This window comes from Wasmannia auropunctata, unplaced genomic scaffold, assembly GCF_000956235.1.
Source record: "Wasmannia auropunctata unplaced genomic scaffold, wasmannia.A_1.0 LD336085.1, whole genome shotgun sequence".
NCBI classification, from domain to species: domain Eukaryota; kingdom Metazoa; phylum Arthropoda; class Insecta; order Hymenoptera; family Formicidae; genus Wasmannia; species Wasmannia auropunctata.
The window spans coordinates 3,274,921-3,300,605 of record NW_012026805.1 but is presented as its reverse complement, the minus strand read 5'-3'; the positions used below and the strand labels follow the sequence as shown (position 1 = coordinate 3,300,605).

Here is a 25,685-nt window from a genome sequence, read left to right as displayed (position 1 = left end):
CATATCTCGTCGCGTTGCTAAGCGTATGGGGATAGAGTCTATTCCCACATGCCTAGCAGCGCGGCGAGATACGATTGGCACGACCGCCCTACCTCTGGTATTCAGCGGTGGGCCGGACGGATTCGCGTTTATTCGCCAATCTTCAAAAATTAATATCTCGTTAACAATTGCGAATTTTGCAAAATGATAGAGAACTTTTCTGTTCAATTTAATCTGCTCTACCAGCCTACGAGATATTGGGCGGTTATTACCGGACACCCTGTATAATATATATTATATATATATTTAATATATATTCTAATATATGTACGATGTGTCCACGACTGTACGCCGCCAATGTCGGACCGAACATGATCTATACGCGTGATGACGACAACCCCCAAAACAAGAACACGCCTTTCGTCTTTTCGATTAAAGCGTGGCTTTACAGTTTTATATACATATATCATTCTCACCAGCTCGATCGTGGAAGCTCCTCGTCTCTTTCCGATGTCCAAAATCTCGGGACGGAATCGCTCGCACTCTTTGTCGGATCGCAAATCCTTACGAGACAACGGCACAGCACAGTATGAGTCCACCTTTGAAGTTTGATCTCCTTTTCCGGATCACGTTAGGGATGTGCGATTCGGATCGATCTTTTGAAGAATCGATATTTTTAACTTAAAAAAATCGATTTTTTAACGGAACGTTCTTAAAGCTCTACTAAATGACGTCATAGGCGCCAGTACTTGCAGTGAACACAGTATAACCAGTAGGTCCACTCAGCGAAAAACTGAGTCTTCGCGCAGGTATCGCCGCGCAACTTTTGTTTTGGGTTGGATCCAATGAAATGCAAGACGATAGGAACGTACATACATACATATGTGCAGACAATTTATAAGCAATTACATCAGAAATTTTCTTTAGTGATCACTCCTACGAATAATTGTTACTAATAAAACGTTTTATTCGATTGAATTTATTGATTATTACACATTGAATTTATTGATTTACTGTATCGAATCCATATTACTTATCTGTTTTATTACTTGTGAGGCACTTTTCTCAATTCGGTCCTGGATTTAACATGATGGATGCTCACGTGATCCGGAAAAGGAGATCAAAGGTGCCGACACGAAGTGGACCTACTGGTTATACTGTGCAGTGAATATCGGAACGCACCCTATATACTCAAAGGTGGGAACGCACATTTTGACTATATTGATTATATAGTCAAAGGTCTGTGGTGTGAACAGAGTATAGGTTAAGTAACTCGCTGTAGCGTTGAAGTAACTAGTTGAGATCTCTTTCCTTATAAAAAGAAATTAATTTATTTTATTTATCGCCTGGGCCCAGATAGACGTGCATGTATATAAAATAATTTCTGTTTCGTGAGCAACTATCCTACAGATATGGACGACAAACTTCGGCAGATGGAAGATGAGATGAATAGGTACGATGAACAATTTTTGTTTCTTAGATTTTGTCAAGCATTACGAGATTTTTACTCAAACCTTGTTTGATTATTTTGCATATTGTAAATGTATTTCTGTGTATAATTTTGATATACGATATCAATCATAAAATCACGATATGAAGAAAAAAAAAGAGGAATAGCGAGGTTAAAAATTTTATTTCATTATTTATTTCTGTCTTTAATTTATTAAATGTAAATTTTAGATTTGAAGCTGAAATTGGAGGGCAGCTTGTAACGCCAATTGTAAGACCAGTGATTGGTGCAAACACATATAATCAGGTCGCTAGGCAATTGGAACAACATGAACTCACTACGCCAGTAGTTGCAGCAGCTGCGGCAGCGACATTAGCGTTTCCTCCGATGATTGGGTTTCCACCACCGCCACCACCTCCGCCTCCACCTCCGCCACCACCGATGTTAATTCCTCAGCAAGTTACACGACAAGGTGAGATTAGTACCTTTTTTTTTTATCACACTTAAAAGCAATGCGACAGAATTGGCTTTACAAGTTTGCAATGACAATTGTTACAGGTTCAGTTCCTATTACGACGTACTCCTCGCCTGCACAAATAAGCAATCCATACATGTCAAATATGGTAGATCCATGTTTAAGTGCAACGCCAAAAACATACGACTCTACATCAACTTCAATGATCCATCCAGAAATTATCGAGCAAATTATTAACACAAAAATCCCTGAGGACGAGGGTAAGAAGAAGCCAAAAATTAAAGGTGTTAGCACAGCGGCTGAATTGGCTATCAGCCAAGGAAAAGCAAGCTCCATTATGGCTAACGCTAGTGCAGAAGAGAGTCATCCAAAGGGAAAAGGGAAGAAAAATAAGAAGATAATAAGGACAGCCGGTGGACAAACCTGGGAGGATCCTTCCTTATTAGAATGGGACGATGGTTGGTAACAAATACGTTTGTCTAAGCAACATAATTAGGTTTCTGTCTTGTAAAAAGTTGTATAACAATACTATTGATACTGTCTAGATGATTTTAGAATATTTTGCGGAGATCTGGGGAACGATGTCACTGACGAGATGCTAGTGAGGGTATTCGGAAAGTATCCTAGCTTTCAAAAGGCAAAAGTAGTCAGAGATAAACGGACAAATAAAACCAAAGGCTTCGGATTTGTGTCCTTTAAAGATCCACAGGATTTCATCAAGGCAATGAAGGAAATGAATGGTGAGTCAAGTTATTTATTCTTTTACAATAAATATATATACGTGGAACAAAAAATATTCCTTTCGATCGTAACATTGATACTTTCTATATAGTTTTGGAGTGCTATCGTTTACTTGGCACGTGGACGCATTACATTTTAAATAGAAAATTTAATACGCGTCATATGTTAAACAAAATACTGCACAAAGAGATATAAATTACAATATTTTAAATATTAGAACTTAATTACAGCTGCAATAAAACTCGACAATTGTTCTGCGTTTGTTGATTATTTATATTCTGGTTTCGTGAAGATCGATGTCTCTCTTTCTCTCTCACTTTACGTCTCATTTTTTATCATGTATGATGATCGATCATCGTCTTCGATATTGTACATCATCGCTTGTTTCTACTTTCCAAAAGAACCCCAGCCATACGATATAAACAGTTGTGGTATAGTCCAATACTGTTTTCTTGGTTGCACGGTAGATTGGCCATTTCGCGAATTGATGCGCGAATTTGGATGTTCTACGAACGATGTCGAACTCTCGGTCGTCGCACTCGATTCTTGTCGCTGGGACGCTATTGATATGTATTAATATACGTTATTTATAAACATGTTAAAAAAAACCTCTTTCCTTTTTTTACGTTAATACTGCATTAATACTTACTCATTGTTGTTGCAACAACGTGATTTGATCGCGGACCATGCATATATAAAACAGAAAAAGGCATGCCGCCAGCTCCCCAGCTACGGGATCCAAATACATCCTTCTTCGTGAGTTTAATAGGCATTTGCTTATTTGTTGGCAAAGATGCTCGAATTTCTCGACCCGGCTCCCCTAATGTACTATCCTTCCAAGCTCTCAACGTAAATTCGGATGCCGGATTTGCAACGCGACGTCGAGGTTGTAATCTATCAGACATAAAAAATACTCAATGGTTAATTACACAATATGGTGCTAAGACAACTATTTTAGGAAAAGTTTCTTTTTAAATAGTAACTTGACATTGTCGATTGTCAAAAATATATATATTCTGGTGAAAATTTTTTGAAAGAATTTTTTGCATAATTTTCAGAGTTTCTATAAATTTCAACAATTTATAATTTTTATAATTTTATATGAATTGATATAATTCATATGAATAATTTATAATTTATATGAATTAGAACATTTTTCAAAAATACTAGGAGGAAAAGATCCCACAATTCGCAATGTCAATAGATGTCAAATCGAAAAAACCGATTATTTCTGCCTGGGATAGGTTTTAAATTAGTAATGATTAATATTCATTAAAACTACGTACTAGCTGAGTTAAATACATAATTACGTATATTATTTAGATTTTATTCTTTAAAAGTGAAAGATAGATAGACCACTTAGATTTTATTATTTAATTTGGTACATTCAGTTTAGATATTTTATTTTTTAATTTAATACATGTTTTTTCTTTGAGCAATGCGTAGACTTGTCACCTTTCTTCAAAAAAGTAGTCTTGTAATGTTTATCTATCGATAAAAATGTGTTTATCATATGAGTTAAATAATGAACATATACAAATTTATTTTAACTAATATCTCGTTAGTGAATTTAATTTAGTGAATTTAATATTTTAATATTTTCCAATTATTATTATTATTATTATTATTATTATTATTATTATTATTTATGCATGATTTTATTATTTATGTATTTGAAATGTATAAAGAAGTATGGAAGCAGAAATAATTTGTTAATAAAATTATCATTGTTTACTTCTATAACAATATTGACATTAAAAGAGCCTTTGTAGCATTTTTACTAATTATCACATCATGTCTCAGCGCGTGAAATGTATTGTACTTTTTGCAATTTTTAATTTCTCTGTAGTTCTTCCACGCGTGCGCGCGCGCACATACACACACACACACACATTTGATTACATATAAATTTTGTTGTCGTAAACTTTTCAAATTTTTAAAATTAAAACATAAGAAATCTCAAAATAGTATTTTTATTATTTTAAAATCTCTTATGTTTTAATTTTTGAAGAAAACTTATAAAATCTGAAATATTTTTTAAAGAAATCTCCATAAATTTAAAATGTAAAAAAATTTTTTAAATATAAAGTATTATGAAAATTTTTGTACGATACAAAAATTCTCGTGATTTATATTTTAAAGGACTTTGCATATTTTAAATTTATAAAGATTTCTTTAAAAATATTTTAAACTTTTAGATTTTACAAGTTTTGATATATGTATGAGTATTATGAGTATAAATATTAATACATTCATATATATCTTATATGCAAAACACTATCAGAAGTAAAGAGGAAACGTACTATAACATTACATGCGCATATGTGTGTACCTTGAGGTATCGCTGTCTTTTTTTGGAATGATATTGCCGTCGTACGTTTCCGATATTGGTAACCATTGTCCCCAGCATTGTCCGTCAGGAGAGCATGCTGTCTTGATTGCAGGTGCAAAAATATTTCGACTCCAAGTGTCCTTTGTGTATAGCGGTGCTGCATAACCAGTCATTGTCCACAATGTGTTAAGTATCAATACTAGGAGCAATCTAGAAACTGTTTCCATTCTAATTTCGTATTTGCGACACTCTAAAAAAAAAAAAAAGAAATTGGAACATATTTGAATCTAGTAAGACACAGATATATGTTTTGTAAAATATCATTTATTTAAATCTTACGATCGCAATTAAATTTATAAAATTAATTGTGTGAGAATAAATTTATATATTTTTTATATGCATACGAAGGTCGTATAGTTTGAAAGTAAAATATGATTTATTTGGTGAGTCTCATTGAAATAAAGCTATTCGCATCTATTTACACATATCTACTCGTATGAAAATTTATTTCGTACAAATAGGAAAATTTATATAATATAAACGCAAAAATATTAAAACACTAAGATTCAATTTTGACCCAATATGACTCTTTTTACTTATAAAAAATTTTTTGTTTGCTCTCGAAATCGAATACTAATTGTTCGCTTTTTCTCTAGGTATTTTGTTTTCCAACATTCTGTAAAACGAATGACAAATCGTCGAGAAGTATCGTGAATGTTGGCACAATTTTATCGGTGTATCGTAACATCATCTGTAGGAATTTGTTTTCGAAACAAGTATTGCCAGATAGAAGTAATTCCAAGGAATGCCGAACATGCCGAACATGCAATTAAGGAAGTCTTTTGCTATCATCCCCGTGCGCCTAGTGCGCATCATGGACGAGAGCGAAAACTCGCGGACCCGTTTGTCACTTGGCGAAACGTTTAATCGTCACCGCAATAGTGATTTTGTCGACAGGCGGGTATGCTGTTTATGTTCTTCTCCCACGAAATTTCTACAACGGCTGATACTATTTATATAACATTCCTCTTAATTTTAGCACCACGCTACTCGTACACACACATATACACACACACACACACACACACACACACACACACACACATATCGCGTACATCCATACGACACGACGTGACAACAAGTTAAACAAGTTTGCGAAGAAGAGAGACGTTATCCTTCCGTTACGTCCGGGCGGAGGTGGAAAAGTCGAGGGAGAACTGCGAAACATCTAGACTCGCGGACACGCAACGTTTTTCGCGATAATAATAAGAATACACGGCCGTAATGAGGTATTCGTTCTATCTCGATGCTTCTCTTTTTCATGATATTGCTGCTATACAAACACTTCCGACATGGATAACATGGAAACTGCTGTGAAAATTCCGTATTAACCCTCAACTGGAGCTCTAGGTGTAGTACATACATCCAGAGAATCCCCCTCCCCTAAAAAACCGAAATTAAAGGACTTTCTTTTCCTTTTCTCCTGAATATCTCGAATACTTTCAATTTCTCGATTTTCGCACCCATTTATCCTCTTCTTTCGGACAATTTGACGTATCGATTAAAAAAAAAAAGTTCAAATTCTTTGCATTACGTACAAAGATATACGCGATTGAAAACGTTGAGGGTGTCGCACACCCAGTACTCCAAAATCGGAGAAATACAGATAGTGCTCCAGCTGATCGGTTAATAACAAAATTGTATAATAATCGTAAGATCGACATGTAGGATTCGCAAAAAGACAGGTCAAGATGGTATCGCATTTTACAAAAAAATTTCTTCGCTTCGTGCAGTTTATCTCGTTAGACAGATTCAAAAGGATCTAGATTTTTAAATTGAAAAGAAATACGTACCTTCGGAATACGCCGCTCTATCGTTCGTTCGTTCGTTCGATTTGCGCCTCCACTTCCTCGGCATACACTCTTATGAATAAATACGGGGTGAACCGCGGCTCGAACCGCGCGGCCGTACGGTTTGTCGGTTATCCGTCGGGGTGGATGTGACCAAGTGCGTCAGGCAGGCTGAGCGTTCCGCTACTCATTCAACAACCCCTACCTCCTACTACAAATTCTCGTAATACCCCACTCTCTTTGGCGACAGCCAATCGAAAATCTTGAGGTAGGCTGTACGATCCGGCTATTCGCCGTATCTCTTTTTTTTTTTATTATTTTCCTCTACTCATCTTTACTATTTCTCATAATCATTGTCATGTCACTGTGATTTCTCTCATTTCTTTTCACGTTGGATGAACTTTTCCAACACATATGAAGCAAATTACTTTTGAAAAAATTATGACTCAGTTACAGATATTTTCTAAACTGTATTGATCGTGTGATTTAAGAACGTTAAGTATTGTCAACTTTCTCAAATATTGATGCAAGAAGCGTAAAGGAACAATTTGGAATTTTCAGATGCAATTTATAGCGAGCTCGGGCATTCCTTTAAGGGGGGGGGGGGGTTGTATAGTTAAATTGAAGGAAAAATTTATTAATTTATTAAAAAAAAAGGAACGAATGTGTGTGTGGATATAGTTCATTTAGATTTTTCTTGCTATTATATTTGATTGTATTTGATGTAGAAAATAATACAAAATTTATTAAAATTATAGGAGTTGTTTGTCATTGAAAAACAGGCCCGAAAATTTTGAGTGTCTCACGTTTCGTCACGATTCCGTGACTTGCAAAGAGGTAATTTACTATTTTCTGATATAGTTTTCCTTAAGCTCATCTTGCTCTACAGATTGAGCCTAAAATCGGCCATTGGAAAAATTTTGTTAAAAAATGATAACTAATTAATGGTTACGCGCGGTAACTGTGTTTACCCTGACGGGGATAGACGTGGAACGTGGGTGAAAGCAGTTGCGAGCAGATCTTTCTTAGCGTGTTTGCTTAAAGATAATTTGGCCGATAATCAAGTTTGTGACGGTTAACGCGAAATAAAGTACAAGGCTTGTTTCGCGAAACGTACCTATGTATTTCTTCGGATTGCGCCGATTATTAAAATATTTTCGACTTGATGAAAGACATTCGAACGAGCATCCAAGGAATCCGCTGCAAAATACGCCGACTTTATTTACATTTATTTGCCAAGTTATACATTCAATCTTTGACGTCTGTGATGTACAATAAAATATAAGCGCGCGAGTGCGAAAGATACGGTGAATCATACGCGGGTGGTGAGGATACGCATGGAAATTTGTTGAAATTTCTGTGATCGCGAACGATACGGATGGAATTCCGCGAAGAGATTTGTTGCGCAACATAAAATGCGCTCTCTCGTCATGTAAAGCGGTGTCTACAATGAGCCTTAAGACTTAAGACTTAAGAAAATTGACTAATCACAATCGATTATTCTTCTTATGTGAGATCAATAATCGACTATGGATTGGTCAATTTTTTAAAATGTCAAGTCTTAAGTCTCATAGTAGACGCCGCTTAATTACGAAGGCGATCGAGGTCTCTTATTTGTAACGAATATTGGCTAATGCCGTAAACATGAAGCGGCATAAATTTCTTTGTGAATTTCTTAAAGTCTGAGTTTCTTGATTTTTGTTCAAGATTTATATTATGCTATGCTACCGCGAGAAAAAAAGTAGGAAAAGAAAGAAAGAAAAAAAAAGACTCTTGGCTAGTTATGCCAGGAGAGAAAGGGGTGGGGGAGGAAGGGAGGGGGAGAGAGAGAGAGAGAGAGAGAAAATATAGAACGCCTAGCTAGGAGTATCTCGCGAAACTGAGCGGACGCAACAAGTAGTTTGAACAAACGAACGAGTGAACGCCAGATTGAAAACTCGTCCGATCGCGTGCGCGTAATTGATGTAATTAATAATATATGAGATGGAGTTTTCTGGATGTGATGAACAATAGAACGGATATGTGATTCGTAGTTGCTCGAGGTACTCGCAGGGCCTGAGATTAATCGTTGGCCCGCAGTGCAACCTCGCAACACGTTGATCAAAACTTACACAACTGATCCGAATTCTCATCTCGATCGCGATGACTTTTGTCTCGAATGAATCCTACGTTTGGATATTCTAACGTTATCATCTTTGGTTGCACGGGAGTCTTTTCGCAATAATTTAATTTTGATCACAGCTTATAATATCAAGATCAAAACCAAGATGAAACATTTAAACTGCCTATCTGAAAAAACCTGGAAAATCTGTTTCAAATAATTTCTTTTTTATCGTTGGAAATAGAATTTTGTTAATAATCAGGGGAATTTTTGATATTTTACTTTTAAATTTACATTTTTCTAAAAAATAGTTTTTTTTATCTTTTTTTTTTGATCATGCAAAATGTCGACATTTGATGTGTATGTCATACTTATTGTTGACCGATTGTCTATATTTTGCACTATCAAAAGGAAAAATTAGTACGTTATACACAGATGTATATGCCATACTAATATACATTCTCGTGCGAATTTTTATAAAAGAATCGGAGTAACAAATAATACATAGCAGAGATCGGAGTAGAAAATAATACATAGCAGAGAAGAGTATAAAGTTGCTGATATAAAATATCGATAATACTGTTTAACGTTTAACAAAACGTGATTTTTAGTTCAAGAATGAGAGTAATTATTTTTCATAGGTTTTTATATACTGAATACGACCTTTTTTTATAATTTAAGATATCGTATAAATGAAAACATGACATTAAATTTGAATTTTCTGTTGCATTTGCATGTCCTATTTTTATAAAATCTTAGAAACTATTTTATATTATACCAATCGATAAAAAGATCCCCTTAAAAAGAATTTATTGTATTAATTATGGTTAAAAGATATTTTTCTGATCTATAAAAAATTCTCTAATTTTACTTGGAATTTTTAATAAAAGTATCTGGAAAATTCAGGAATTTTCAATTTTTTTTTTTTTTTACAAAAATAACGTAAAAAAATGACGATAATAACGTTTCTCGTATTCTCAAATCGAAATATAAAAAATTCGCTAATTTTACTTGGAATTTTTAATAAAAGTATCTGGAAAATTCGGGAATTTTCAGAGATTTTTTTTTACAAAAAAAGCGATAACAACGTATCTCGTATTCTCAAATCGAAATGCAGCGCAGTGTTGTGCGGTAACGATTTTTGTGCCACGTGCAGTGTCCAATTTCTACGGGAACGCGCGCGCGGACGTTATTAGGACGAAAGACAAATATATCGTGTGCGTTGCTCGTGGATATTTACTTGCGTCATATGACATTCGAATCCTATGAGCGATTTGGTAATTAAAGCGTTGAATGGGGGACTTCTGTTCATTTTCATGTCCAGTTTCGCCGTAAAAGCGACACAAAAGTGACAAGGAATTTGCCGCGTGGGCGATCAGGATCGGGATCGAGATCATCGAGATCGGGAACGCGCGAGAGAGAAAATGGGAGAACCGAGGTCGTGAGCCCCTGCGTTCTCTTTGGCGGAATTTCTCATTGATGCTGGGCTATCCGAAAGGATATTTTTGGCCCCGCGCAAATATTATCTTGAATGCCTTGCGATCTCGGGATTTCGATGCAACTGCAAACATGCGTATTACCTATCACTGGCACGAATGATCTGCTGTCTTTCACTACCGTTTTTATAGCGTTCAATTTTTTCAATGATATTTGCATTAAAGAGACGCAAATAATAAGTGAATACAGTGAAACGTTATATGTACAGTGAACGAGTAATTTTGTGCGAAGATCTACGCGACGGTGCGCGGCGAAGGCGTTACAAGAAGGTCCCGTTTATTTTTCGGCCATAACTTCAGAATGCTTCCAGGCTCTTTGCTATGTAGGAAAAATTTCGTCGCGGTTTCCTTTGTAATCGTTGAACCGAAACACGCTGTAAAAAAGACGGCCGAGTAAGATATAAGGGAAACGCGAGTGAATATTGCGAATAGCTTTAAATGGCTGTTTGGGGTAGATTTGTATTCTTCATTCCTTGATCCAGCTGAGAGAAGCGGAAAAAGAAGGAATTACAGCCGCTGCTTTTAATTTTAATTATATAAATTTTTAATAAATTATTTGAATTTTTTTACAAAAATTGCGAATGACTTTTGGCGATTGTTTTAAATTTAATAAAAACATTCTTAGAATTTTTATACAATTTCGGGATTACAAATGCGAAAAGAGATGAATGCGTCACATATTTTGTATTCCGCGGGAGATCAATTTCTATTTTCATTCTTCTCTTCTTGGAATATTTACTTATATAGATAAGCTTATGTGAGAAAACTTATCGTCCCCTGTCACCTGTTGCTGCGAAGCCAGTAAGCTCGGGTTTCCGTGCTATCGTTGCGAATAACGCCAGTTGCGAAAATAAAATTGTCAAATTTTTTTTATTTATGTTACACACACATACACACAATATATATTATACAGAATATCTCAGGAAGAAAAGAAAATAATCTGGTATATCTATTATTTTAAGCAAAAAAGTTATAAACATGTGTCCTATCCCGAGCGGTTTCCGATATAATTTGAATTCAACGCGCAATATTGCTAATATTGCACAATATTGATATCACGCATTTCTTCTAATAATTTATTGTTCACATTTTTTAAAGTTTATAATAAATTTTTAAAAATTTTACCGTTAACACATCAATGCATTTTTCTATTTTTGTGAGAATATGGCGTGTTGCTATCTGAATGTCGTTTGAAATATGAATAGTGGGAAAGCGTATTATATATATTACTTTACGCAATGTATTGAAAACCTAAAAAACACAATTCGGAATTCTGCGTGTTGGAAAGCGTCGACGATATCCTCCAACAGCAGTAGTGACACTACCATTACAGAAGCTGTAAATATACAGCATATCTGCGTATTCGACATTTGTGAATATATGCAGCATTTTCAACTCCGCTTCCATACTCTAGCAAAAGAATACCTATCTACAAATCGGATAAAAACTCAACCAGAGCCCTTTCACATAGGTGAAGGTCCCACAGAATATTTGCTATGCTACCTGTATGTGTAGATCATGAATATTCTCTTCCTAGACGAGTCCATACAATGTTACAATCAACACAATAGTTAACAGACGCAAACAGTGGTCAGCGGATGCAATCGTAACATTGCGTGTCAAGTTATTTCGAAAACTGTTTGGAATAGAATACATGTTTATATGAACATTTTTGTTTATAAAATGACCGACACTCTCACCTTTCAGAACATTTCCTTTTCTTCCTGAGACACCCTGGAATAGGAAGGAAAGAATATAAGAAGGAAAGAAGCGAGAAAATACCCAATAAAAATTCTTGCAAAAATATTAATATGGAAATATGTTTCAATAAAATATAATTGATAAAAACTGATTCGTAAAATATTGAAAACTTCTTTTATTTTGTTAATAATAAAATAATAAATATTGATGTATCTGGAAGTGAGTTATGCATAATTAAAAATAAGTTATATACATATAGTTATAGTTGTGATAACTGTCAAATTAATAAATATATAGAAATAAATATGATTTAATCCTCCTCGAAATAAAAAGATTTTTCGATATAAGTCTATTCTATTGATTGCAAATTTTTATTGAAAAATATTTCTATTTGAATATATTTTGCAAGAATTTTTATTGTGTATTTTTCGCCTTTGACAATTTGAGATAGTAACAGTGAGTGAACAGGAATTTTTTTAACCAAACACATGTATTGTATAAGTCAAAAGTTGAAAATTTGAGAATACATGTAATATTTTAAAATATGCCAATGGAACGCTTAAAAGTTCGATTCATGTCTTACTCAATATTTTTTCTTAATTTGAAAGTAAATAAACATTATATTTAAGCAGTTATAATCAACATAGCATTGTTTAATTTCAAGAAAATAAACTATGATCATAAAGTCTTTTTTCCAAAAGTTGTGGACTATTTTAGAATAGGTGAGAGTCTTCCGTCAGGAAAAATAAATAAATACATAGATTACTGAAATATTAATAAAAAAATTTTGCCCGCAGTAAAAAAAATTTTATATAAAAAATACAAAATTATATGAAAAAATAGTATAATACATATAAAAATATATAAACTGTATAAAATTATATTCATATTTATAATCTATTTTTTAAACAGAGAATATAAAAATTTATAATTGCGTAACGAGCAGTTTTTTAATTATTTTAATTGTAAAATTGTAGCAGATCATTAGTTCTTAATATGTGACAAATTCATTTATTATAGAAATTCACAAGATATGTTGGGTTTGTTTCAGGTCGGTATGTAGGATCGCGTCCCATAAAACTTCGGAAGAGCTCCTGGAAACAAAGGAATCTGGAGTCTGTACGCAAGAAGGAGAAGGAAAAGCAAGCGTTGATTGGTTTGCTTACCGGCCGATGACGAGATAAAAATTCCTTTTATGCTTCGATTATTCATCAATAAAATTATAAATAATCAACGATCGCCTCGATATTGGAACGAAGAAACATGTCGGATACATCATCGTGAATGACGGCAACAATATTCAATTTCATCGTCGACTGTTTGGAAGAATATACATGCCAATAAAATAATAATTATAAATTTGTTACAGTATCTTGGCTTTTATTTCTTAATATTATTTTTCTTGATATGAATCGCTGTCAGACTCGTTTTCCTTTAAGATAGATGACAGAATCCCGTACGTATGAAAACGTCGAATTTTTCATGTGTGAGTTTATGTACACGTTATATATCACGTAAATCAATAAAGGACAATCAATAAGACTGTAAGATCGATTGGTGCGTAAACAATCGAGATTTAGGTTGATTGATTAGGCATTACATGAGATGCGTGGCAGAATATAACAAAAAATAGAATGGAAAAATCGTTAGTAAACCCGAATTCGGATGAACAAGGAGAGCAGGAGATAGATCCACTCGGGGTATATAAGCACTTAAACAAATTATATTGATCTTTTTATTTTTATTAAAAATTGTATACTGATAAGAAATTATAACGTGAACGTTTCGTAACAGCCGTGCGTTTTAATTTGTGCGATACGTTGAAACGTGTTTGACGCTCGTACGAGACATCTTTCTACGAATGATCGCAGGTCTACGAGGGCGGAAGAAATGAGAGTGGCGAGAGGCACGGGGATGGAAAGACTTTGCTACCGAACGGCGACATGTACGTCGGTCAATATCTTAACGGGCTCAGGCACGGCAAAGGTATCTACGTATTTAAAAATGGTGCCCGATATAACGGCGATTGGAGACACGGACAGAAATACGGCCAAGGGATTTTCTGGTACCCTGACGGAACGCGATACGAAGGTACGGAAGAATGTAATACAAAAATAGGATCCGAATCAGACTTGAGGAAGTCGCACCGTGGCACGTGGGCACGTCGACGACACGTTCATATGTATATTCATACAATTATTTTTATGTCGCACGTCAGAAATCTTAGAGAAGCTAAGAGTGTGCCAGAAATTTGAGGGAGGTGCGGATGCGCGGCTTCGAGCCGCCCGACACAGTCCACGAGATCTTCGCTAAAGATCAAACTCGATGATACTTGACTCCGATGATTGATTTGGCAATGATTATATTCGTTTATAAGTAAAATTTAACGATGCGTTAAATATTAATTCCGCTTAGGGGAATGGAAACGCGACGCGAAACACGGCTTCGGTGCTTATTATTACGTGAACAATGACATTTACGAAGGCTCGTGGATGGAAGATCTTCGCCACGGTATGGGAACATATCTGTATGCCGATACAGGATCGAAATTTATGGGCACGTGGATGAAAGATTGCATGCATGGACCCGGACAACTCATTCACGCGCGCTATCGCTTCCATGGTTTCTGGAAGCTAAACTTGGTACGGAATGAAAACAGAAGACAGAACAGTAATTGCGATACGTTGATTATGTATCTCTTCACGAGTCTCAAGTAGAACGATAGCATTTCATTTATAAGAGCCTAAACCAGTGCTGTCTGAATCTTAATTCTGTATTTCTGAATATTGACTTAATCGACGTGTGTCGGTGTTTATCCATTAAGGAAAAGGAAGGCGTGAATGCCGATATAAAGTCAATTCTCGGAATTACGAATTTTGAGCAGCATTGGCCTAGATCAAAGAAATACATATTTAATAGAGATATATACATATATGTACATATATTCATATTAATAAAGATATTATCGCAATATATAATATATATTTCTGATACAGCCGTATGGACGTGGTTGCTTCACCTTTGAGAACGTATGCATGCAGCACGGTCATTATATACACGTGAGAGATCCCACGTTTGATGGTCCAACTTCGATGGACGCGGATAAAATCGTTGTAGAAGTACTTTGTCATTTTTTTATATCACTTTTTATCAATTTTCAGCGAATTGTTATCTAGAGAGTCATCTTTATTTCTTATATAGACTTACACGATTGTTATACAAATTGAAGTAGTATATATATATTTTAAAACTGAAGTAGAAAATGTCTTATACATATGGGTTTAATTCGAAACAGTTATCCATTTACAAATGTTTAAAGTTTATTAATGAAAATATAATTTTTTATAATACTTTCTAAATAAAAATAAAAAATAAGGAAAAACATGAAAATCATAAACTGTTTAAATAGACATTAGTTCTTCAAATATTATTATTAATACGCAATATAATGCGATCTAATAATAAGATGAATTGAGTAATCATAGGAAAAATATCATAATTGTTCTTTATTTGTTTATATACATTCCTAGTGAAAAAAAATCACATTTTTTATATTTGAAATTTTATTTGATAATTTCTAAAAAAAGTTTTAAACTTCTTTATAAATTTTCTTTGGAAATTATAGAATGAGAAAAAATCTTTGAATATTTCCGATTTTCCGAATGTACATATTTTCCGAATCTACATATATAAAGAATTCTAGGAAAGATGTAGATTTTCCTATCATTTCTAAAAAGTATTCTAATTCTTAAAAAAAATCCCTATAGAAATTTTTTAAAAAATTATAAAAAAATTATATAGAAATTCAGAAAATTTTAAAATTTATTGTGAAAATTTTGAAAATTATGTGAAGATTTCTAAGAAAAATAATGATCTAGGACGCGTTATTAATACACTGTATTAACTTCGGTTTGAGTAGTAACACTTTCTTTCGTTTATTAAACTTTTCACATCCATGCGATCCATAGATTTTAAATTGCTATGATCAATTAATGATTACCAACGCAGAAGAGATATTCTCAGAAATTAAAAATGAGAGCAGTCGAGTGATGTACTGATTGCGAAGGATCCTAGGTTTTATAAATTGTTCAAAAAATTTTTTTGGCATGCTTTTTATTTTATATGATATAAAATAAAAAGTATGCATATATTATTTTATATTTTATTTATATGATTTTTATTTTAAAACTTATAGAGAATTGTATTATTATAACATTATTATTATTATTATTATATCAAATTTTATTTTAAATATGTTATATGTATATATTATTATTATATATTATATTAATATATTATATATAAAGAAATTATAATGATATAGGAGACTGGCAATGACGACAAAATGTCAATATTAAAGGAAGAACCATTGTCGACGATGGGCTTTCGGCCAATCTGGCGCGCGCGTTGTATCACGCCTTACAACCCGGAGTTATTGCCGCCAGAAGCAGTACTCCTGCGAGAGGAAGTAATCAAAATCATAATCACGTATATTCGGTAACTCGCATCGTTTCAAGTTGCATAATCGTTCAAATGAAGTGTTAATAATACGCGACGCTGATATATATCACCTCTATATACTCCTCTGGATAAATAATCGGTCAAAGGTGGATTTTAAAGTTCACAGCATAACACATCCGTCTCATTCCGGGGATAGGCGACATCGAAAACGGATATTAATATTAGAAAGCGGAACCGCGAGTTCGCGATCTATATCCGGTCGCCTTTTCCCGAACGGGGAGGTAGAATTTCCTTAATACCGCTGTCTGCGTCATCGGAAGCGGAAACGGATTCTTCCGGTAAAATGAATTTTAATCGACCGCTTTGTACTAACAAGAACTAGCGAGTATCCGGTCTAGCTATTTCCAGCGCGTCGCCAGACGGGCTTGCGGGCTTCCGTATAATCATTAATAGAATTACGATATCCGGGCAGGATAGTGGCCGTCTTTCTTTTCAAACCGCGGTGTTTACGTCGCTTCACCTGTCCTGACGTGTATCATCGGTATCCGGCGGGAATTAAAACCTTAACGTAATGCATCTCGAAACGTCTCTCGATCTCTGACACAGCGTCGCGTTTTTAGGTGTCAACGGAATCCTCAATCGTTAAAGGCGAGGATGAGGTTTGGCCGAAGCTCGAAGGGCACTCCGATTATCTAGAAGACTATCGCGAGGAGCATCATCAGGGAGAGGCGATGATCGACGATCCTTGATTGCGACGGGAAGTATCAAGCTCTAAGCTAATCGATCAATCGATTTGCGAGAGCGTGTCACACATCCCCCGTCTTGCATTGTTACGTATAAATATATTAATTTGCTACAATAGAGGTGATACAAAAAAAAAACGAAACAAAACGAGCGTGCTTTTAAGCGCTTTATTTAGGAAATTATAACAACGAATGTGTGTATACGTATTCGCCATGCAAAACGTAGGAATGCTATTACATCGTCGGAAATTAGTCTCGTTTACGCTGTAATAATATAATAAATGCAAGACACGCGTGTTCGCGCGCATGGTTGACAGTCCTATATACTCAGGTCGTACATTATTTACAATCTCTATCTCTAGTTAGTGCAGTGTCGAATGCTGCAATGTAATGTATACATATATATATTATGTGTTTGTGTGTGTGGGTGTGTGTGTGTGTATATATATATATAATATGTATATAATTCCATCGCGTTATATATAAATATATAAATATATATATATATATATATATAAATGTATATAAATATATTTATATATTTATATATAACGCGATGGAATTATATACATATTTTTTAGACATATTAAGTGTGAAATTGAAAGCGCAAGCTCGGTTATTATTGTTAATCATTACGCGATACAAGCACGTTCGTGAGGCGCGCCACCACGAGACACAGACACGATTATATTTCTGCGCCTGCATCTACGTTTATTTATATGTCTATGTTCTATGCCTAAGCTTACGCTTAGTTTTATGCTGAGGATAATTACAAAATGCAAGAGTTGAAGGAGGAAGACTAAACTTCAGTCGGGAGACGTTGATAAAAGTTTATACGAAAGTGGGAGGGAAACGGTAGTGTTAAGTTATATATACAGCGATATTCAATAATACACTTGTTAATACAGTCATTTAATCGAATCACAAATTCAGTGACGTCATACAACCCGGCAAAGCATGCTGATTTGTTCAAGAGTAGCAAGACCCCCAACAATACTGTAAATACTGCCACTAATCTACAATGTGCTCTTTGCATCTTGTTTCTTTTACCACTTTTTACCCTTGCTTTTTTGCCTCTTATATCCTGATCCTTCACTTTCGCCCGGGATAAATGTTAAACGAAGAATCGTTAAACGAAGTTCGGAAGAGACAGAAAAATACACGACAAGAAACACGGATTGTCGATAAAATGGTCGCAAAGAGGGAAAAAGACAAAAGATAAAAAGCAAAAGGCAGGAAGCAAAGAGCACATTGTAGATCCAGCAAGGTAAAGATACAATTTCGAAGCGGAACGCATAAATTTATATACGTCCGTACTTTTCTAGTTGATTGCTTCGTGCGACTAATTATACTCCTCATAAGAAAACGAATCATATCAAGAGACACGACAGGGTCCAATAGAGATCTATAGAGGCGGTAAAAGGACGGAGGAGAGGGCGAATAAATAGATAAAATTGTCGCGTAAGAGATCGCAGTCTTTTAACAATAAGTTACGATGGAGTCACGAGTAAGCGGAGTGCGTACTATAATCAAAAATCCGTAAAGTTCATAAAGTGCTTAACAGAGATAAAAAGTGTTATCGAGAGAACGATACGATAACTATATAGTATTTATATCGTAGAAATTGTGTATTAGACCGTCGTGTCAAAGCATCGTCAACGCTGCCGTGCTAAGCGTAGCGCGAGTCGCGCATCTTTTCGCAGGCTCGGCTCGTTCTTCGGAAATGAGAGTTCCGGATGAGTTTACAAACGAATTTGTAGAGTCCACGGGCGCACTGGCGCGCTAGCGCGAGCAACATCGCGATAGTAAAATACTTTGGTCTGCGACTCTGCGTCCACTTGGCACAAGATAAAAAAAGAAAAAAATTCGTGAGTAACGCGACGTACACACAGCCTTGATCCGGTCAAAGTGACTTTGTGCTTCCTCTCTCGCCTCTCGGTTTCTTCGAGGTAGACTTCGAGGGACTTCGTCAAGAGAAAAAGAGAGAGAGACAACACCGACTTCGATGTATGTGTTTTCGCCATATTTCTCTACGGCATCGGAAATCTCACGACAGTCGAATTATCGAGTATAAGCTATTCGTACGCTCGGCGCGTTTGGCGCGTTGTGAGAAGTCGTTTATACACGATCTTGCTTGAAACTCGTATCGCGCGCGCGGGCGCGCCCGCGCGCGAGAATGTCTAATGTGCGTTTAACGTGCCAACGATTTTCTTTGAAATAGTCGTTTAAGCATCTCAGGTACGTAAACGTGGACGAAATTTTTTTGCGCTTTGTTGTTTAGCGAAGCGATTTGTTTTCTTCGGCGGGCAATGTCGTGCCCAGCTCTCGGGCGAATGAGTAATTCCCGTTGTTTCGCTCCCAAAATGAGATTTCTCTTCCTTGCTTATACAGCACACGTGTATATCCATATCTATATACAAATTGGAGCTTTCAACTTCCGATCTCGTCGATGTCATGAAATGCGTTTGTAAGAACGGGGGCCGTTCGTATCTTATTGATCAGCGGGCAGGAGAAACGGGGACGGTATTGATGATACTCCCGCGTGACAGAAAAACCGTGCATACAAATTGCGAAATTGCGCACGCTCATCATTTGGCGTGGACAACGGGATTTCTTTTTCACTCGATAAATACCGTCCTGACTTATTATGTCGAATGTAGACGATCCTAGATGCGTCTCATTTCGGAGACGTGGACACGAAGCGGCTAAACAACGCGGCTATCTCACATCAGGTCCGACGGCGGTCTCTGAAATGCGATGCTAGCTACGGAAATGCTGCACAGTCCGGCCGTTATGATACCCATGCATATGTAGACCGATGTAATTAGCCAGAAGGCGAATAAATATAGCGTCTTGTTGCAATACTTTCCTAACGCTGGATCGTAATTTGGCTCGTATTCTTTGTATACCCACATAGAACCTGTAACGAATAGATTCACAAGATTATTCTCAAGAATGTCTGATATGCCGAATATAATTAATAAATCAACAACAAATTGTAACAGGTCGTTAACTGAAGTCTTGTAAAATAAATCTTTGAGAACTTCCAGATCTTCCTTTATTTTTATTTTAAAAAATTCCAGATAAGATTAGAAATTTTAATGCAACTTTGAGGTAAATTAGACTGCAAGCAATGCGAATGAACTATATTTTATACATATATAATAAGTTTAGTAGAAGACAAAGTTTCCACGAGATTATATTTATTCTTTTATAACTTTTACAACTAGAGCAACCTATAAGATAGTAAAAGAAAGGCTCATTACAGTACAATATCAATGAGTTATTGTCTTCTATTATATATTGTCTTCATCCCAATTTTTTAAATAAAAATTTGAGAATCACACACGAATGTCGACATTTTACATTATCAAGAAAATAAATCATTAAAGAAACAATTCTTTCAGAGAGACAAAAAGCTCCTATTCACTCATCACTATCTCAGTTAGTGATGTCAGAACAATACAAATAATAAAAATTCTTGCAAAATACATTAAAATGGGAATGTTTCAATAAAATAACACAATCGACAGAATCGACTTGTAAAATATACCGAAATACCTTTTGTTAACAATTAATTATATATAATATATAGGAATGAATATGATTTAATTCTTCTCCAAAACAAAAAGGTTTTTCGATATAAGTATTTTATAAGTCTATTCTATCGACTACAAATGTTGTTTTATTGAAAAGTATTTCTATTTGAAAATATTATGTAAGAATGTTTACTTTTTCGCATCTGACGTCACAATCTAAAATAGTAGAAGTGAATGAATAAGAACTTTAAAAGTAAAACTCTAAAAATTTTCTCGAGTATTAATCAAATTTTATGAAAATATCGCATATTTTCAAGCATAAAAAAGAAATCTTCTGAAAGTCTCAAATTTGCCAGCTGTTTCTAGATAGTAAATATCATGTATAATTAAAAACCATAGTAATATGACTACCGATAATGAACCATCCCAGCATGAAACAAGTAAAACTCTAAAGATTTTCTCGAGTATTAATCAAATTTTATGAAAATCTCACATTTTCAAGCATAAAAAAGAAATCTTCTGAAAGTCCCAAATTTGCCAGCTGTTTCTAGACAGTAAATACCGTGTATAATTAAAAATCATAGTAATATGACTACCGATAATGAACCATCCCAGCATGAAACAATTGATCAGGGTCTGCGTAGGCGACTGCCTGATCCTCTCTTCGTCCCTTTCCTCTTGACGCTGCCGCACTCTGGCCGATAAAGTTAACAATTGCTTAAACACTCCGAATCCACCGCCTACCAACAGGTATACGGGAATGTATTCACCCTGCGGACAGTCGTAAAGGTACAATCCACCGATCACCATCATGCAAACTGGTACCACTATCGTCACTCCAAGGATGATGGTGCACCCGACTGGAAAATGTCAATGTGTTCACATTGAAATTATTAGAGTTTCCTCGAGATGTTGTATTTCTGAGCCGAAACGTTTAACAAGCATATTGTGACTTACTCGTGCCTAAGAGCAGAACGACGATATTCTTTAGAAAATCAAATATCCCCTTGGATATTTTACGAGCTTCTCTCATACGGCCGAACAATGAGTCGTAGGACGGCGGCGGTGCTGAAAACAATATACCGCAAGATAGGAGGTAAGAGCGTTGATAAATTTGAGGTGTGGGAATTTAGAACAGGCAAACAAGTATTGGTTGGAAGAAGAAAACTAGGTTTGTATACTCTGTAGGGAAGGCGCCGATTGTATGGAACATTTTGTGAAGGATTGCTTAGCAACTAGAGATTGGTTTAATGAAATAGAGAAAGAAGAAGATGTAATTACAAGGTGGATCTAGAATGATGAGCTAGACAGTATTAAAGGGAGGTTATTAAAGAAATTATGGAAGGCTAGAAATAGAGAATTAAAAAGGAGATTACAAGGGAAAAGTATGAGTAGAGAAGAGAGCAAGGAACAGTAGGTAGAAGGTATAAGAAAAGTGTACAAGATGTATAAGAGGTATAATAGTATGTTGGGGTTAGGCAAAGCTAAATTATAAATATATGTAAGTTTGGAAAAGATATGATGTATTTAAGAGAAACGTGAAATGTGAAATTGTAAATATAAGGCGAGTGTAAGATATGAAGGTAAAATGTAAAAATGTAAAGATGCAAAAGTTAAATGTTAAATGTAAATGTAAATGTTAGATGTAAAATGTTTTAATGGATCGGAGGTGTCAAAGTATGTAACAAAGTATATAACAAAGGATGTAATAATGTAAGGAGTAGGAGATGATAAGAAGTAGGAGCCAAAAATGTAAATTATGTAAATTAAGTATGCAGATAGGTAGAGATTAAGAATGTAGAATGTAGAATGTAGATATTAAGAATAGGCTTTAAGGAATAAGTACAAAGTATAGGTTTGTCGAGCGTGATGGCGTGAAGGAATGCATGATTAAGTTTGATATGTAAACCAAGTCCCCTTTCTGGCTAAAAATGTGCTAAAGGAAATTAATTTCTTGTCTATCTCATCAGTACCGCGAGATAGACACGTTTATAGATATATGGAGATGTGCGCACATGTGTACTGACATAGGTGTACAACGAGCTAAGGGCTAACATACCGTTAGGGTCTATCGCCTCCTCGTACGAGGGCGGCGCGCCACGCTCGTTGGTCAACGTGGAGGGATGGCCGAGGGGTAAATTGATATTGTGATAGGACGGCGGCGGGGTGCAGCAGGTCGACGACGTGATCTGCGTGCTCGTGCCGGGATTCACGCTCTCCACCGCCGTCGCGGTGGGAACACTCGCGGCACGGCTTATCGAGCTCAGGGGCATCTCTTCCCGCGCGGCGCCGGTCGCCGTCCTGCTCCAATACATAAGGCTCGCGTTCACCAGACCCGGGACGATCCGAAGGCACCAGCAGCGTAAATCGCCCGTCGCTGTTTACATTGGCGATCGCTGGTCCGTATAACCTAAAAATCGCACGTTCAGAGAGGTTGCTGCTTCCCCTCGCTCCGGAGAGGGGAAGCTCGATCCGAGCGAGGAGCCTCGTTCCTTCGGTAGAGAAGTCTCGGCTCACATTTAACGAGTTAAATGGGGAACAATGGATTTCCGGAGGCGTTCTAAAAAAGAAACTCGTCGTCTCGCGTTGCCTCGCGAATCAGTCCGCGTTCCTCCACTTGCCTCGATACTTTCCCGTACTCTGCGGCGGCGTTAGTATTAACAATGTCAGCTGGTCAATTGGTATTTGGTGTTGGACTGTCAAACTTTATACTCGTTATATTGGCTTTATTCTGATGAAAATTCGAAAATTAGGCCTACATATAACAATCCTTAGATACGCGTACGTACGTTCGCGCGTGAAATAACAATTCTATTAAAATTAAAGAAAAAAAGGAATAGAAATTTCTACTATACTTAAAAAAAAAAAAAAAAAAAAAAATCTGTATAAAAAATTTCTTTTTTTTTTTTTTTTAATTTCTGTATGTACGTATATATAGTACTGCATACAAATTTTTTATTGTGAGAAATAATAATTTATGTAATATATAATGTTATTCTTTTATATGAATTGGTTTTGTATTACTATATAAATTAATATATTTGTTTCAATTTTTTATATTTTTATATAAAGATTAAACATAATATAATTGTTAGCATCCCGGGAAAAAAAGTTTCACATAATTATATATAATAATATATTATATATAACGTATGTCCATATATGTATATGATTCTTCCCTTTGTAAAATTATTCTTTAATACAAAATTGATAATATAATAAAAAGGAAACATAAAAAATAATTAAAAGAATAATTTTTTACATTGTTTTTTTTACAAAAAATCAAGTTTGAAGAAATAAGAAAAATTGTTCATATATAATTATATATATATATTTTTTAATCACATATATGATTATATATGAGCAATTTTTCTCATTTCTTCAAACTTTATTTTTTGTAAAAAAAAAACAATGTAAAAATTATTCTTTTAATTATTTTTTAGGTTTCCTTATTATTATTAATTTCGTACTATTAAAGAATACTTTTACAAAGGAAAGAAACATATATGGACATATTTTACATATAATTATATGTGAAACTTTTTTTCCTGGGATAAGAGAAAATTTTTTATAAAAATGCATGTGTATATGTATGTGTGCGATGTATTTGTGTGGTTGATATGTTCTCAAGGTCATATAGTGAACAACATTAAAAAGATTTTAGCCATCGTAATTCGAACACTTTGGATAATACTATATATAATGTCGGCGGTACTATAACTTTTAATTATTTTTATTTTTTGAAAATAAGAGCAGCAATCTTTAATGCCTTGACCTTGACAACATATTAGATCGAAGTGCCATTCAGCTAGCGAATATTGAGCGACAGAATATGAACACGCACTGATAATCTAGATTAGATTACTTTTTCCTCACGGAATTTATACACATGTATTATTACAAGGCATAACGATTATATACAACACGTTCTTGCGATATTGCGTCTTTATGCTGATATCAAATGTATTTAATAGAGGCTCTTCGATTTACATAACTATTTTAACGACACGTGGTCGTCTGTCGATTATATACAACACGTTCTTGCGATATTGCGTCTTTATGCTGATATCAAATGTATTTAATAGAGGCTCTTCGATTTACATAACTATTTTAACGACACGTGGTCGTCGGTATGTCTGACGTGTCGACACGTGGATCTGATAATTTCGATAAAACATGTTATAAGAAGAAATAAATGCGTACAATATAACATTTTTCATGAATTGAAGATTCGTAAAATTATTTTTTAATAGTAATCATTTATTAATATAAATGTAAAATTTGATTTTTAATTTTAACTTTTAATATACACTTCTCAACCAAATTAACGCATCACTTACTCTACCCTCCAAAAATAGGCAAAATTCAAGAGAGTATAACTTCGTCAAAAATGATCGTATCGAGATGTTCAAAAAAGCATTTTACAGCTTGAAATCTCTACTTTCCAAATTGATATTTTAGAAAACGATCCTACTGATCTTTCATTATTATGGATAGAACAGGAGACCCGACGAATCTCAAAATTTTTTCGAACTTTGACAAGTTTCATGTCGCGAATTAAAAATCGCATGCAAATGCAGTTTACAGCTTTTGAAAGAGTGAATCTTTACCTTTAATTTGCTTTTTTGTTGAGCGTTGTACGATTTTTTTTCACCGAGTTATTTAACATTAAAATAAAAATGGTCCCTTTTGCTTCAATGTTAAATAACTCGGTGAAAAAAAATCATACAAAATCTCAACAAAAAGCAAATTGAAGGTAAAGATCTCTCTTTCAAAAGCAGTAAACTGCATTTATGTGCGATTTTTAGTTTATGCCA

At 34.9% G+C, this 25,685-nt stretch overlaps 4 protein-coding genes across 7 annotated transcripts; 2 read left to right on the top strand and 2 right to left on the bottom strand.

Annotated features, from left to right (window-relative positions):
• Nucleotides 1-1,201: 1,201 nt before the first annotated feature.
• Nucleotides 1,202-13,491, top strand: LOC105448512 (RNA-binding protein 42). 3 transcript variants are annotated; one of them, XM_011687156.1, is made up of 5 exons: nt 1,202-1,432; nt 1,660-1,901; nt 1,988-2,362; nt 2,450-2,644; nt 5,634-5,718. In XM_011687156.1, the coding sequence occupies exons 1-5, from the start codon at nt 1,392-1,394 to the stop codon at nt 5,657-5,659; spliced, it is 879 nt and encodes a 292-aa protein (XP_011685458.1). In that variant the 5' UTR covers nt 1,202-1,391; the 3' UTR covers nt 5,660-5,718. The 3 variants fall into 3 exon arrangements, with proteins under 3 accessions (XP_011685458.1, XP_011685459.1, XP_011685457.1); XM_011687157.1 differs by lacking the exon at nt 5,634-5,718 and adding an exon at nt 7,586-7,682 and having other exon boundaries at nt 1,203-1,432; XM_011687155.1 differs by lacking the exon at nt 5,634-5,718 and adding an exon at nt 13,177-13,491 and having other exon boundaries at nt 1,204-1,432.
• Nucleotides 2,643-7,278, bottom strand: LOC105448513. The gene is made up of 4 exons (XM_011687158.1): nt 6,831-7,278; nt 4,978-5,227; nt 3,295-3,539; nt 2,643-3,205 (listed from the first exon to the last, which is right to left on the bottom strand). The coding sequence occupies exons 1-4, from the start codon at nt 6,892-6,894 to the stop codon at nt 3,033-3,035; spliced, it is 732 nt and encodes a 243-aa protein (XP_011685460.1). The 5' UTR covers nt 6,895-7,278; the 3' UTR covers nt 2,643-3,032.
• Nucleotides 13,492-13,589: 98 nt separating the features above from the next.
• LOC105448514 (radial spoke head 1 homolog) lies at nt 13,590-17,655 on the top strand. 2 transcript variants are annotated; one of them, XM_011687159.1, is made up of 7 exons: nt 13,590-13,825; nt 13,997-14,216; nt 14,344-14,385; nt 14,541-14,767; nt 15,122-15,244; nt 16,450-16,593; nt 17,207-17,655. In XM_011687159.1, the coding sequence occupies exons 1-7, from the start codon at nt 13,760-13,762 to the stop codon at nt 17,333-17,335; spliced, it is 951 nt and encodes a 316-aa protein (XP_011685461.1). In that variant the 5' UTR covers nt 13,590-13,759; the 3' UTR covers nt 17,336-17,655. The 2 variants fall into 2 exon arrangements, with proteins under 2 accessions (XP_011685461.1, XP_011685462.1); XM_011687160.1 differs by lacking the exon at nt 14,344-14,385.
• A 517-nt stretch (nt 17,656-18,172) lies between these two features.
• On the bottom strand, nt 18,173-23,594 carry LOC105448511. The gene is made up of 4 exons (XM_011687154.1): nt 22,928-23,594; nt 21,826-21,936; nt 21,465-21,728; nt 18,173-20,249 (listed from the first exon to the last, which is right to left on the bottom strand). The coding sequence occupies exons 1-4, from the start codon at nt 23,181-23,183 to the stop codon at nt 20,053-20,055; spliced, it is 828 nt and encodes a 275-aa protein (XP_011685456.1). The 5' UTR covers nt 23,184-23,594; the 3' UTR covers nt 18,173-20,052.
• Between the last annotated feature and the right edge of the window lie 2,091 nt (nt 23,595-25,685).

Excerpts from the sequence above, each read along its gene's own strand:
- LOC105448511 (XM_011687154.1), bottom strand. The coding sequence starts at position 23,183 with ATGTATTGGAGCAGGACGGCGACCGGCGCCGCGCGGGAAGAGATGCCC. Across the intron at positions 21,937-22,927 it reads GGAGGCGATAGACCCTAACG|CACCGCCGCCGTCCTACGAC; the intron begins GTATGTTAGCCC and ends TATTGTTTTCAG. Across the intron at positions 21,729-21,825 it reads CGTTCTGCTCTTAGGCACGA|TCGGGTGCACCATCATCCTT; the intron begins GTAAGTCACAAT and ends GACATTTTCCAG.
- LOC105448514 (XM_011687159.1), top strand. The coding sequence starts at position 13,760 with ATGGAAAAATCGTTAGTAAACCCGAATTCGGATGAACAAGGAGAGCAG. Across the intron at positions 13,826-13,996 it reads AGGAGATAGATCCACTCGGG|GTCTACGAGGGCGGAAGAAA; the intron begins GTATATAAGCAC and ends GAATGATCGCAG. Across the intron at positions 14,217-14,343 it reads TGACGGAACGCGATACGAAG|AAATCTTAGAGAAGCTAAGA; the intron begins GTACGGAAGAAT and ends GTCGCACGTCAG.
- LOC105448512 (XM_011687155.1), top strand. The coding sequence starts at position 1,392 with ATGGACGACAAACTTCGGCAGATGGAAGATGAGATGAATAG. Across the intron at positions 1,902-1,987 it reads TCAGCAAGTTACACGACAAG|GTTCAGTTCCTATTACGACG; the intron begins GTGAGATTAGTA and ends CAATTGTTACAG. Across the intron at positions 2,645-13,176 it reads GGCAATGAAGGAAATGAATG|GTCGGTATGTAGGATCGCGT; the intron begins GTGAGTCAAGTT and ends GGTTTGTTTCAG.
- LOC105448513 (XM_011687158.1), bottom strand. The coding sequence starts at position 6,894 with ATGCCGAGGAAGTGGAGGCGCAAATCGAACGAACGAACGAACGATAGA. Across the intron at positions 5,228-6,830 it reads TAGAGCGGCGTATTCCGAAG|AGTGTCGCAAATACGAAATT; the intron begins GTACGTATTTCT and ends TTTTTTTTTTAG. Across the intron at positions 3,206-3,294 it reads CGTTGTTGCAACAACAATGA|CGTCCCAGCGACAAGAATCG; the intron begins GTAAGTATTAAT and ends ACATATCAATAG.